General features: G+C 40.7%; 2 protein-coding genes across 2 annotated transcripts; one reads left to right on the top strand and one right to left on the bottom strand.

Annotated features, from left to right (window-relative positions):
* Window positions 1-431: 431 nt before the first annotated feature.
* tmem253 (transmembrane protein 253) lies at window positions 432-2,688 on the bottom strand. The gene is made up of 7 exons (XM_023971472.2): window positions 2,496-2,688; window positions 1,910-2,071; window positions 1,595-1,705; window positions 1,360-1,416; window positions 972-1,082; window positions 720-866; window positions 432-528 (listed from the first exon to the last, which is right to left on the bottom strand). The coding sequence occupies exons 2-7, from the start codon at window positions 2,069-2,071 to the stop codon at window positions 472-474; spliced, it is 645 nt and encodes a 214-aa protein (XP_023827240.1). The 5' UTR covers window positions 2,496-2,688; the 3' UTR covers window positions 432-471.
* A 4,475-nt stretch (window positions 2,689-7,163) lies between these two features.
* LOC111952615 (uncharacterized) lies at window positions 7,164-14,460 on the top strand. Its single transcript, XM_023971474.2, has 5 exons — window positions 7,164-7,383; window positions 13,020-13,211; window positions 13,332-13,466; window positions 13,600-13,742; window positions 13,897-14,460. The coding sequence occupies exons 2-5, from the start codon at window positions 13,087-13,089 to the stop codon at window positions 14,109-14,111; spliced, it is 618 nt and encodes a 205-aa protein (XP_023827242.1). The 5' UTR covers window positions 7,164-7,383; window positions 13,020-13,086; the 3' UTR covers window positions 14,112-14,460.
* Window positions 14,461-15,068: the final 608 nt, after the last annotated feature.

Raw genomic sequence — 15,068 nt, 5'->3', positions numbered from 1 at the left:
CAAACGTTTGACGCGTACCGTCTACTGTATTCTCTCCTTCAATAAGTAGGTGCATCCAAATTTTTGACTGGTACTTTATATAGACTATCTTTTTCCTGGATAGATGTGTACACATTTACAATTCAATTGGTCTTGTTGAAGTTCAGAGACTTAGACAAAATGGGATTGATTGTCGATGTTCTATTTTATGTCATAGGAATAGAATACAATGTTAGTATGGTACATCATTTTGCATATTCTTTGACATCCTCATCAAATGAATGTCTTAAGATGTGTGTCATACACACATGTGCACACACACACAAACAGACACACACACACACACACACACACACACACACCACACACACACACACACACACACACACACACACACACACACACACACACACACAACACACACACACACACACCACACACACACAACACACACACACACACACACACACACACCCTCATGTAGTCGCTGGTTTAAAGGCTGAATTCTCCTGTTTCCATTAGGGCCTCATTAGTGTCCTCATCCGGGCCCTGTGAAAAAGAGACTGTTTGTTTAGTATGTCCAGTGCAGCTAAACATGTGACCATGCCAATATGTATTTGATTGTGTGAGTGTGTATTCGAACAGGTGCATATGTGCATCCATGCGTATGTGCTAGTGTTTGTATATGTATATATGCTGCTGTGTGTGTGAGTGCTGGCATTGCGTGCATTTGATCTTGCCTGTGCTAGAAGGTTGTAGGTCTGAGTGTGGGGGCCGCTGTACCGTCGTAGACCTCTCCAGGACAGGAAGAGAGTGTAGACAGAGGCCAGCAGACACTGTACTGTGAACATGATAGAGCTGCCCTTCGCTATGTACACACCCGCACGCTGAGAGGGAGACGACGGAGGGAGACAAAGAAAGCAGGGGGTTATACACAGAGCGAGAGACACACGCACATACATACACACACATACACAGACAGTACAACACACCTGTTGGTCTGTGTAGAGTGCTTTAGCCTGTGTAGTGATGAGGCTGTAGGCCAGCAGAGCACAGCACCCCAGCAGTAGGCTGAAGATGTTCAGGCCTATCAGTGTGGTCACCTGTTCAACACGTTAACAGAACAGTGAGCATAACAACTTAACTTAAAATAAAAAATGGTGAAACACTTCACAATCACAGAAGCAATGAATTTAGCGACTCACTACTAACAGTGGCGAACAACACAAAAGATTCACTAGGGTGAGACTTCAAAATTGGGATAATGAATTCAAAAAGTATATCATACATTTTTTGATTAATCAGATCACTCATTGAATAAAGCACTTGTGTGATATATGCCTAGTTAAATAAAGGTTAAATACAAATATATATACTCACATTGAGTTTGTTGGGTTTCCTCTGAACTTCCATTGCCAGCCCTCCAGTGGCCAGATACTGTAACAACACACAATAACCAGCTTAGTGACAYCWTCTATACCAGGGTCGTGTTCAGTGGGCACATCATGGGAAAAACATTTTGAAACAACATAGACAGTGTCAACCGGGGATGCCTAGGCATTATCTCAGKGGGCTAACACAGTCTTGCATAAGACAGTGAAAAGTGAGAACTCACAAACAGGCCGGACCAGACTGGTGTAGTTAAGGAGACGGAACAGTTGAAGCTCACGCAGGCGTAGGTTACTGTGGTTAGGATGGAGGCCAGGGCACCAAAGACCTGCAAAACCTTAGAGTGACAGAGAGAGAGGGGGATGCGGCAGAGAGAGAGACAGGAGAAGTACTCTAGGGTGACGGTTTTGGGTAACACTTTATTTCACAGGTAACGTATTTACAAAACTACATGGTAAAATTATAACTGATTAATAACAGTATTTGGTCACAGGGYACTGATTAGGAACCACAGAGTTGTTTTTTGTTTTCCTCATCTCACCCCAGTGACAAGGAGGCGGGTGTTAACGACTGTCCCAAACCAGCGTCCAATCCGCACGTCTTTAAATTCTTCCTTATTGGTGGTTACAGTGAGTGGGTGGCCCGAGGTGCGGTCCTTAAAAAAAACATGGTACAGCCCTTCTTGGAACATGTTCTGAGTCATCTGAGAAAGGCAGACAACAAAAACATGTTGCAGTCTGATGATGTAAGAGACATGTCGCTGTTTGATGATGTAATAGCTACAGCTGAAGATATTAGGAAAACGTATCTCATCTAATGGGCATATAAGGCTACACACACACACACATTCACATTCACATAACACACACCCACACACACACACACACACACACACACACACACACACACACACACACACACACACACACACACACACACACACACACACACACACACACACACACACACACACACACACACACACACCACACACACACACACACACACACACACACACACACACACACCACACACACACACACACACACACACACACACACCACACCACACACACTGTCACATACAGACACACTGATCTGATCACAGCCTTTCTCTCTCTATCTTACCTTCAGCAGCAATGGGTCCACAGCCTGGCTTCCTCATGAACAACTTTCATATCCACAAAGAATATAATCAGCCTTCTAAACCTCATAGAGGGAAAAAAGATAGGGACCTGAAATCATATAGGCTTAGTGTTGGTCAGTCATTCACAGCGTCTCACTCTTCCGCCCTCACCACCCCAGACTGACACGGTCAAAGTTCACCTGAAGCATAGTTTACTTCCAGGCTGATATGGCCCACCTCTAAGGAAGGGATAATGTGTTCTGATTGGCCAGAGAGAGAGAGAGACTTGATCAATGAGAGGATCTGACTAATCTGGCCAGAGCGCCCGRTTGGGCGCGTTTTGCACCTGGTGAAAGTTGATTGCATTCCTTTTGGAACCGGGCTGGCTCCAGGGTGTGGAGTTAAGTTAATTTGTGGTAATTCTTTCCTCCTTAGTGTATTTGAGCCAATCAGTTCTATTGTGACAAGGTAGGGGTGGTATACAGAAGATAGCCCTATTTGGTAAAATACCAAGTCCATATTATGGCAAGAACAGCTCAGTAAAGCAAAGTGAAACAACAGTCCATCGTTACTTTAAGACATGAAGGTCAGTCAATCAGGACAAGGTCAAGAACTTTGAGAGTTTCTTTAAGCGCAGTAGCCTAAAACCATCAAACTCTTTGATGAAACTGGCTCTCATGAGGACCGCAACAGGAAAGGAAGACCCAGGGTTACTTCTGCTGCAGAGGATAAATTCATTAGAGTTAACTGCACCTCAGATTGCATCCCAAATAAATGCTTCACAGAGTTCAAGTAACAAACACATCTMAACATCAACTGTTCAAAGGAGAATGTGTGAATCAGGACTTCATGGTCGAATTGCTGCAAAGAAACCACTACTAAAGGACACCAATAAGAAGAAGAGACTTGCTTGGGCCGAGAAACAYGAGCAATGAACATTAGACCAGTGGAATATATCCTTTGGTCTGATGAGTCCAAATCTGAGATTTTTGGTTCCAACCGCCGTGTCTTTGGGAGACACAGAGTAGGTGAACAGATGATCTCCGCATGTGTGGTTCCCACCGTGAAGCATGGAGGAGGTGGTGTGATGGTGTGACGGTGCTTTGCTGGTGACACTGTCAGTGATTTATTTAGAATTCGATGCACACTTAACCATCATGGCTACCACAGCATTCTGCAGCGATACACCATCCCATCTGGTTTGCACTTAGTGGGACTATATTTTGTTTTTCAACAGGACAATGACATTAAACAAACATCCAGGCTATGTAAGGTTTATTTGATCAAGAAGGAGACTGATGGAGTGCTGCATCAGATGATCTGGCCTCCACAATCACTCGACCTCAACACAATTGAGATGGTTTGGGAGGAGTTGGACCACAGAGTGAAGGAAAAGCAGCCAACAAGTGCTCAGCATATGTGGGAATTCCTTCAAGACTGTTGGAAAAGCATTCCTCATGAAGCTGGTTGAGAGAATGYGAAGAGTGTGCAAAGCTGTCATCAAGGCAATGGCTGGCTACTTTGAAGRATCTCAAATATAAAATATATTTMGATTTTTTTCCCCTTACTACATGATTCCATGTGTGTTGTTTCATAGTTTTGATGTCTTCACTATTATTCTACAATGTAGAAAATAATAAAATAAAGGATAATAAGGATATAACTTGTGAATGCCTCATGAGCTTAGTTCAACTGTCACACTCCATGGGAACCCAAAATATAWACTTGCTTTCTCCAATGTTTGTAAACATTGTAAATGTAAACACACACTGTATAGTCTCATAACATGGTTGAAACAATAATTTTGATATCATGGATGGTCAGCCCTTGCATTCATAGCTCTGTTTTTTAATCTGAGTGGTTACATTTCTCCAGGCCCATCCCTCAGTTTTTTAMCAAAACCGTTTTGTTATTGTTTCATCTGTGGATTTGCCATTTAAACAGCTGCATATTATCAAGATATCAAAGTGTCACAAACAAAAATGTAAGCAATAGGTCTATAGCAAATGCAGAATATGGCATTAATTTTCACATGTAAATAGCACTATTCAGTAGTGCTCAAAGCATGTCATTCCATGAGCACAGTATTTATTTTTGAACTCGAATCAATGAGCCTAATCAGTCCTCCATGACAACACAATCATAAACAACAGAGTAGAGCTGGCTAATAAGTCCTTAGTTTTATGGTCCTGCTCAGGTAAAACAATTTGGCTAATCTATACTTCCATATTTCCAAGTTCTATTCTTGAAGATCAAGGAGTATAACATTTATTGGAATTACTGGATTTCTGATAGACATAGTTTTTTAATGTAAAGATATAATTTCATTGTATTATTATATGTAATAGAAAGYGATGGGTTAGAAGAGGCCTACATAACCAACCCATAATGTAAAATTTAACATCAGTATATGGCCAGCTATGTAAACTTTGACATTGATTTATCCTGTAATAGATGTCATTCAATTGGTAACATACATTTTTGTCTTCTTCTAATTAATCTTAAGAGGAAAGTAATGTAAAAGTAACTGAATGTAATCAGATTGCATTACTGATTTTGGGTAATCCAAAAGTTACATTACTGATCACAATTTTGGACAGGTAACTAGTAACTGTAMCGGATTACATTTAGAAAGTAACCTAGCCAACCCTGCGTGTTACATAGCATGTTGCATAAAATGTCTGGCATGCATTTCCCAGGTGCTGCAACACATTGTTGGTGGATGAGGTGAGTTTGTCCCAGAGAGTGCTCTGAGACCTAGTGTGGCAAGGTCTCTATAGCTCTGGCACTATACTTGACTTTTCTTTTTATAAATTCATTATCAGTATTGTTATCAAGTGTGGATATTTTGGAGACATGTCTTTCATTTTTATTAATATATTTTACACATATTTGACCATGTAAGTTGACTGAGAACACATTTTCATTTAAAGTAACGACCTGGGGAAAAGTTACAGGAGAGAGAAGGGGGGATGGATGAGCCAATTGGAACTTGTTGTATACATTACTGATATATGGCACCCCATTGAATACAGTTGAAGTCGGAAGTTTACATACACCTTAGCCAAATACATTTAAACTCAGTTTTTCACAACTCCTGACATGTAATCCTTGTAAAAATTCCCTGTCTTAGGTCAGTTAGGATCACCACTTTATTTTAAGAATGTGAAATGTCAGAATAATAGTAGAGAGAATGATTTGTTTCAGCTTTTATTTCCACAAATTTGCTATAGGATTGAGGTCAGGGCTTTGTGATGGCCACTCCAATACCTTGACTTTGTTGTCCTTAAGCTATTTTGCCACAACTTTGGAAGTTTGCTTGAGGTCATTGTCCATTTGGAAAGGACCCATTTAACCTTCCTGACTGATGTCTTTGAGATGTTGCTTCAATATATCCACAATTTTCCTGCCTCATGATGCCATCTATTTGTGAAGTGCACCATCCCTCCTGTAGCAGAGCACCCCCACAACATGATGCTGACACCCCATGCTTCACGGTTGGATGGTGTTCTTCGGCTTGCAAGCCTCCCCCTTTTTCCTCCAAACATAACGATGGTCATTATGGCCAAACAGTTCTAGTTCATCAGACCAGGACCTCCAAAAAGTACGATCTTTGTCCCCATGTTCAGTTGCAAACTGTAGTCTGTCTTTTTTATGACAGTTTTGGAGCAGTGGCTTCTTCCTTGCTGAGCGGCCTTTCAGGTTATGTTGATATAGGACTCGTTTTACTGTGGATATAGATACTTTTGTACCTGTTTCCTCCAGCATCTTCACAAGGTCCTTTGCTGTTTTTCTGGGATTGATTTGCACTTTTCGCCACAAAGTACATTCATCTCTAGGAGACAGAAGGCGTCTCCTTCCTGAGCGGTATGATGGCTGCATGGTCCCATGGTGTTTTATACTTGCGTACTATTGTTTGTACAGATGAACGTGGTACCTTCAGGCATTCGGAAATTGGTCCTAAAATGAAGCAGACTTGTGAGGTCTACAATTTTTTTTCTGAGGTCTTGGCTGATTATTTATTTCCCATGATGTCAAGCAAAGAGGCAGGTACAGGTACACCTCCAATTGACTCAATGATGTCAATTAGCCTATCAGAAGCTTCTAAATCCATGACATAATTTTCTGGAATTTTCCAAGCTGTTTAAAGGCAGTCAACTTAGTATATTTAAACTTCTGACCCACTGGAATTGTGATACAGTGAATAATACGTGAAATAATCTGTTTGTAAACAATTGTTGGAAAAATTACTTGTGTCATGCACAAAGTAGATGTCCTAACCGACTTGCCAAAACTATAGTTTGTTAACAAGAAATGTATGGAGTGGTTGAAAAACGAGTTTTAATGACTCCAACCTAAGTGTATGTAAACTTCCGACTTCAACTGTATATCTGAAAAGACCCGATTGAATATTACACTCCGAAAGCTTGTCAACAACTTGTGGTGGAGTGAGTAAGCAAAGCATGAGTGCCGTATGTATGTATTAACAGTGAGAGGGCTAGGCAGTGTGCTAATGTTAGGCAATTATGCTGGCACAAACAGACTGAGGGGTTTCTCTGAATTTCTCCTACACACAGTAGGCTAGTTAATGGTTAACACTAGTTAACCATTACAACTACAGTATACAGTATGTGTCCAGTAAACAAGGTAGTCCCCGCCCCAAGAGATTAGACTTTCCTTGGAGCAGTAACACAGAGAGTAACTAGGACAGTGTCATACTTTCTGCACTACAGGAACTATATGTTACCTTGGCAGTTACCCTATCAGCATTTATCAACATTGTCAATGTTATCAGCCAAGACACTTTGACACTAAAAGGGTAATTCATGCATAAATTAAATGTTGTGATTTGCCAGATCCCATTTTGGATTGAGCTTCTTCTTGTTGCAGGTAAGGCCAGAGTAATCATTTACAAGTCACTGTTGATCTCATAAGCTTAAAAAAAAATTATAACTGGTGTGGAGTTGTGCTTATAGAAATATTTGTTTTTAAATGCATGTTTGCCCACTTGTCACCTTTTGTGGTTCCTCTTAATTCTGTGAGGGTCAAATTAAACTTCCCAGAATTTTGATATTGCTACACTTGTAATGCTTTTATTTTGGTCAAGTTTCAACCACTGAGTTTTAATTGGTGTGCTCTGTGTAGGTATTCTTCTCTCATCACATTGTCATGGAAATTCTTACACAGGGACACTCAAAGTCAACCTTAATCATTGTTTATTGTAAGCACGCTGGAGAGGTTCCAACAAACTTGATGCACCATAGTGAACAACTGTCAGGAGCTCTTCCGGGGCAGTCCTGTTAGTTCTCTTATATAATGCAGACAGGTCATATTTGCATGATTTAGCTTATTCATAAATAATTCATCATTAACGTTTACTTCATTCATGTGACCAACCAACACTGGGTCATTCATGTGACAGACCAATACCTCACAAGGCTTCTTCTCTTAGCTAAGACCTTGAAACGGGGATATCTTTTGTTCTCAAAACAAGGGTCTAGGTGTACTGCCAAATTGCAGATACTGATAGTGAGGATTCGCTCAGTCAGTCACTTGCATGAACACAGAAAACGGTTATTCGAAAAGTACAAAAACATCACAACATAATATTTCAGACATTTTGCCCCTTAAATGTACTGGATGTACGTATGCTGCTGTCACCCTTTTAGGCTATCATCCCCCCAGGACTGTGTGAAAAGGACAAGCGTTGTCAGACAGGTTTCAGTTCAGAACACTTCATCTTTAGAGTGGACACCAGACACCTCCCCAGAGACAGAGCTCTTGGCAAAGGTCAAATTAAATCAAACAGTGACATCCATTACAGACACTACAATAAGAATTACTGGTCATAACTTGGTGGAAATTGTATTTAAACTTCACAAAAGCAGACTTTATAGAACTCAACGCCATTAGTTTAATGACAGAGAGAATCATCGTGGTAAGAGTTTATTCACAATAAAAAGTTAAATGAATATGAATGGTGTTTGAATGAGCTCAGGATTTGAATGTTATGGACATGCTCCCTGATTGGAGGAAATTATGTTTATGGTCTAACAGGTCTGCTAAAACATTGAGAGAACCTTGGCCCTCGTTTAACAGATAAAGGTTAGAGGGAAGGGATTATTTGAGTATTGTATCAATTTCAAGTCAGAAGTCCTCATCAATACTAAAGCCTACTCAGTCATCATTCATGTCAAGGTCTGAGTAGTCAATCAGGCATAGTCAGATCCCTCAGCTATCCACAACTCTGCTTTGCATTTTAGAGTGGGTCTTTCCTACTGTCAGGAATTCAGCTCATCAGACATTCACTTCAAGGTTGTGTCAGATGGGGAGATTAGAGTTCACAGAGCTCTGAAACTGGAGGACAAACCCAGTCAGGTCTTCCTCCTGTGGTCAAAAGGTCACTGCAGCCCAGATACTAAACATAATTTCCTCCAATCAGGGAGCATGTCCATAACATTCAAATCCTGAGCTCATTCAAACACCATTCATATTCATTTAACTTTTTATTGAGAATAAACTCTTACCACGATGATTCTCTCTGTCATTGTGACCTATAACCCTGAGGATCATTGTGACCATCACCATGGAATAGTGGTCCAGTTCAGGTGTGATTTTCTTTCATGTTTGTAGCATTTTACTTCTACCTTTATTTAACTAGGCAAGTCAGGTAAGAATCAATTCTTATTTACAATAACGGCCTAGGAATAGTGTGTTAACGGCCTGTTCAGGGGCAGAACGACAGATTTTTACCTTGTCAGCTCAGCTGTTCGATCTAGCAACCATTCAGTTCCTGGCCAAAAGCTCTAACCATTAGGCTACCTGCCGCCCCAAAGCATAATGTATCTTAATGTTTATGTGGTGTCGTGTTGTAACCTGACATGCTACACTCTGAGAATAAAGGGTAAGGTTAGGCTACAATATTGTTCGCTGTGTACGAAAATATCAAAATGCACATAATGTTCCTTCAGAGGTACACATATGATCTCTCATGGTACTGTTCAGTACCTTTTAGGGAACATGTGGCGATAATCTAGTACAGARGTCACCAACCTTTTCTGAGCCAAGATCACATTCTACCGCTCAGACTTTAAAAAAAACATTACTTAAAAAACTTAAGCCTATGCAACCTTAACCTATTAAAATATTTATGTTGCAATGAGGTTTGTGCAGTAGGCTATAGGCTCAATACATTACCACTGCATATTGGCTATTCTTGAATTGCCCTGACAATGTTTCCAAATGTGAGGTATATGATCACAATGGTAATTGATCATTTGTTGTATTACTTGTGAAGCATAAATATAAATCTTTTGGATTTATTTTACTGGACTGATTTTTTCTATTTCACTAGGCAACTCAGTTAAGAAAAAATTAGGATTTACAATGACAGCCTACCCCGGATGACGCTGGGCCAAATGGACGTGAAATACTACTCGATTTTAGAAAGACACAAGTCGCTAATAACAACACAAGTCTATCGATACACATTGTATCACGAGTGGGAGAAGAGGGAGAAGGAGTTTTATGGCTTATAAAAGTGTTGAATAAAGTGTTGACAGTGCTGAATAAAATCTTATACATTAACTCACTCATAAAGCCAGCAGATATTTTCTGTATTTGTTGACAGTCTTAAAGATTTGAAATCTCACACAGTGAGTTGACAATTAACTTCGCTGTGGGCTCGTGGAAGCTGCAGACACAGTGATCTGAGCTATCTGATTGGCCAGCGGTAGGCCTATAAGTGCACTTGATTTGCTCTCCATGCCCGCCAGGTAGGCAGAGTTTGTACCTTCTGACACATGCAATAGTTCAAAATGGGAACACCAACCACTTCAGCTGAATCCAAATACCTCATCCCCATACTGTATTTATTTTTTTATATTTTTTTTCCTCCTTTGCACCCCAGTATCTTTACTTGCACATTCATCTTCTGCACATCTATCACTCCAGTGTTTAATTGCTATTTCGTAATTACCTCGCCACTATGGCCTATTTTATTGCCTTACCTCCCATATCCTACCTCATTTGCACACACTGTATATATACTTTTTTTCTACTGTATTATTGACTGTATGTTTGTTTTTTCCATCTCTGTGTTGTTGTTTGTGTCGAACTGCTTTGCTTTATCTTGGCCAGGTCGCAGTTGTAAATGAGAACTTGTTCTCAACTGGCCTACCTAGTTAAATAAAGGTGAAATAAATAAATAAATACAAAATCAAGTGCACCTAATGCAAACAGCGTGAACCAAATAAAAAATAGGAAAACAAGGCTTTATCATTGGGCATTTTACAGAAATGTTTGCTGATCGACTAGGAAAGCCTCTGGTACAATGGTAAATTTTTGTAACCAATATTTTGAATATAAAGGTACAATCATCACACACATTCCCCCCAAAACACTGAGCAAAATTGTCAAGATTTCCCCAATCCTATAGTGCAGGTACGTGTCTGTTGCACACACACAAACACACACTGCTGTGTGTTTCTTGTGTTGTTCAGATCAGGTCCAGTAACAATAAGGCAGTGAAAATGCTTTTCGGTGAACCCCCCCACGGGACGGTTGAGCTAATGTGCCTAATGTGATCAGCATGAGGTTGTAAGTAACAAGAAAATTTCCCAGGACATAGACATATCTGATATGGGCAGAAAGCTTAAATTCTTGTTAATCTAACTGCACTCTCCAATTTACAGTAGCTATTACAGTGAAAGAATAACATGCTATTGTTTGAGGAGTGCACAGTTATGAACTTGAAAATGTATCAATAAACCAATTAGGCACATGTGGGCAGACTTGAAACAACATTTTGAACAGAAATGCAATGGTTCATTGGATCAGTCTAAAACGGTGCGCATACATTGCTGCAATCTAGTGGACACAATCTAAATTGCACCTAAACTGGAAAAATACATTTTGGCCTTTCTCTTGCATTTCAAAGATGATGAAAAAAAACATGTTTTTTCTTTTGTATGATCTTTTACCAGATCTAATGTGTTATATTCTCCTACATTCATTTCACATTTCCACAAACTTCAAAGGGATTCCTTTCAAATGGTATCAAGAATATGCATATCCTTGCTTCAGGTCCTGAGCTACGAGCAGTTAGATTTACGTATGTCATTTTAGGCAAAACATTTTTAAAAAGGGTCCGTTCCTTAAGAGGTTTTAAGATCACAGACCAGGGGGAGGACCAGCCTCCAATTGGCCGATTTAGAATTGAGAAGAACACTGGTTGGCTGTTTGTCATGGAACCCTTGGACCGGGAGCAACAGGCCAAATAGACCGTACGGTAACACCGTGGCACACTGTTACAGGAAAACAAAATGGAGGAATCCCATTTACTTTCATCAGTGTGACAGTATTGACAGTGCCAGTAATGGCAGTAGTTTATTGTGACTGATGTAGTGTACTGACTGTGTAGACCTTCACAGTATGAGTGATACTGAGTGATATAGAGTTGGGACCAGACATACAGTACTTACAGTATGCCAGTTAATGTAGCGTGGATGTTTAGATCTTTGTGTAAAGTGTGATGTATGTATCATTATCTTTTATAAGCCATACACTACCGTTCAAAAGTTTGGGGTCACTTAGAAATGTCCTTGTTTTTGAAAAAAAACTCATTTTTTGTCCATTAAAATAACATCAAATTGATCAGAAATGCAGTGTAGACATTGTTAATGTTGTAAATGACCATTGTAGCTGGAAACGGCTGATTTCTTATGGAATATCTACATAGGCGTACAGAGGCCCATTATCACTAACCATCACTCCTGTGTTCCAATGGCACGTTGTGTTAGCTAATCCAAGTTTATAATTTTAAAAGGCTAATTTATCATCAGAAAACCCTTTTGCAATTATGTTAGCACAGCTGAAAACTGTTGTTCTGATTAAAGAAGCAATAAAACTGACCTTCTTTAGACTAGTTGAGTATCTGGAGCATCAGCATTTGTGGGTTCGATTACAGGCTCAAAATGTCTAGAAACAAAGTGCTTTATTCTGAAACTCATCAGTCTATTCTTGTTCTGAGAAATGAAGGCTATTCCATGCGAGAAATTGCCAAGAAACTGAAGATCTCGTACAACGCTGTGTACTACTCCCTTCACAGAACAGCGCAAACTGGATCTAACCAGAATAGAAAGAGGAGTGGGAGGCCCCGGTGCACAACTGAGCAGGAGAACAAGTACATTAGAGTGTCTAGTTTGAGAAACAGACACCTCACAAGTCCTCAACTGGCAGCTTTATTAAATATTACCCACAAAACATCAGTCTCAACGTCAACAGTGAAGAGGCGATTCTGGGATGCTGGCCTTCTAGGCAGAGTTGCAAGAAAAACACATTTTAACCAAAATCCCTTTCTGGGCAGCAACCCTGAGGCTGCACAGATATTAATTCATATGTACAAGTCCAACAACACTGGGACAAATCAGTTTACCCAATTAGAATTTCCTGGGATTATTGTCATCTGCTTGCATTCAATTAACTCTCCTGTTAATCACCCACCCTGTCTCCCATCTATTTGCCAGTACACAGCCTCAGTCCCAGAGAACCAGATGCCTGCCTTAGTGGTGGTGATGGTGATGGCTGTGACAGATGCTGACTACCCCCATTCACCAGCCTGGAGGAGCCGGTTCAGAATTGTACAGGGAGACACCGATGGCAAGTTCAACAACTCCACTGGACCTACCGGAGACCAGGGAATCATCACCACCGCCAAGGTTAACAATGTTATATAACAATGTTCTATGACCGGTTATTTATTCATTATTTATTCATTCTGAAAGGTATGCCCTATGTGGTCATTTAGACAATTCTTTCTCTCTTTTTATGTCTCTCAGGATTTGGACTATGAGAGTGTTACTGTGTTCAGTCTGTTGGTGGTGGTGGAGAATGAGGTGGTGGTCTCTTGTGGACAGTGACCTGGTCCTCTACACAGCCATTGACCCAGACACCACCATGGCACAGACGGTCAGGTATACAATATATGTGAACAACTGGGTTTGAACATGGGTCGTCTGGGCTACACAAGACTATAAGTTCGCTGAGCTAAAGCCTAGCTCTATTTTAGTGTGTGTCCGTGTGCGTATGCGTGCATGTGTGTTTCAGGTACAGGATGGCCAGTGACCGTGGTGGGTGGCTGAGCCTCAATGAGACCACTGGTCAGCTCCAGATCAGGAATCCTATGGACAGAGAGTCTCCTTTAGTTACAGATGGCACATACACAGCTCTCATCCTAGCTATTGACAATGGTACGGAAATATTCACACAATAGACATAGCTTGCCCTCTATCTTCTATGCAGCCGTCTAGTCAGACATTTATTATAACAGATACAGTAATAGATGGATGCTGGCAGCAACTCTAACAGACACACATTCCCTTACTGTCTCTCTCTCTCTTCCAGGTGAGGTCCCAGCCACAGGCACATGGTCCCTAGTGATTGAGCTAGAGGATGTAAACGACAATGCTCCGACCATTGACCCTCCGCAGCCGGCAGCCCCAGTTGCTGGACATCTCCGTCGGAGACCCCGACGGGCCCAGCCTGTCCCAGCCCTTCAAAACAGAGCAAGTGGGACTGTCTCAGAAATACTGGAGCGTCCGCATGAACGACAACCATGAGTGAATGACTGAGTGAGTGACTGCATGTGTGTCTGATTTTATTGTAACTGTTGTGTTGTGCTTTTTGGGTATTGCCATATGAAAACTGGCATTCAACTTTGTGGGGTTTTATGTGTTGTCAGAGAGCAGTGTCATTCTGAGTATGAGGTCATCTCTAAAGGTGGGCCGTTATGACCTGGTGCTGAGGGTTTACGACAATGAGTGCCTCTAACAGGACACCTCATTACATTCACAGGTACATTATAAATTACAGTTTCCTAAAAACAATATACATACACTCTGTATTTATACATCCAGAGTTACAGAGATGATAAAAAAGAAAGATAGAGAATAAAGTTCTTAAAGTGTACAGGCACTAGGAGTCATCATTCTACAACAATACAATTATAAATCAAGATAACTCATGCGTCTCTCTGTGTTTCCCCGATCCTTTTTTCATTTTATCCAAGAGCAGGAATGAACACATACAGGCAGTTATTGTTGAAACATGATAAACAGGTGAGAAGGTGGCCGGCTTCGTCATCAAATCAAATCAAACTTTATTTGTCACATGCGCCGAATACAACCTTACCGTGAAATGCTTACTTACAAGCACTTAACTCTTTATTGAACTGCACTGTTGGTTAAGAAAATATTTACCAAATAAACTAAAGTAAATAATAATAAAAAGTAACACAATAAAATAACAATAACAAGGCTATGTACAGCGGGTACCGGTACCGAGTCAATGTGCAGGGGTACAGGCTAGTTGAGGTAATCTGTACATGTAGGTAGGGGTGAAGTGACTATGTATAAATAATAAACAGCGAGTAGCAGCAGTGTACAAAACAAATGGGGGGGTATCAATGTAAATAGTCCGGTGGCCATTTGACTAATTGTTCAGCAGTCTTATGGCTTGGGGGTTGTCAGTCTCCTGAGGGGGAAAAGGTGTTGTCGTGCCTTTTGTCCAGGTAGGAA

This window comes from Salvelinus sp. IW2-2015, linkage group LG26 (genome assembly GCF_002910315.2).
Source record: "Salvelinus sp. IW2-2015 linkage group LG26, ASM291031v2, whole genome shotgun sequence".
In the NCBI taxonomy this organism is placed as follows: Eukaryota; Metazoa; Chordata; class Actinopteri; order Salmoniformes; family Salmonidae; genus Salvelinus; species Salvelinus sp. IW2-2015.
This window is presented reverse-complemented; position numbering and strand designations above follow the sequence as displayed.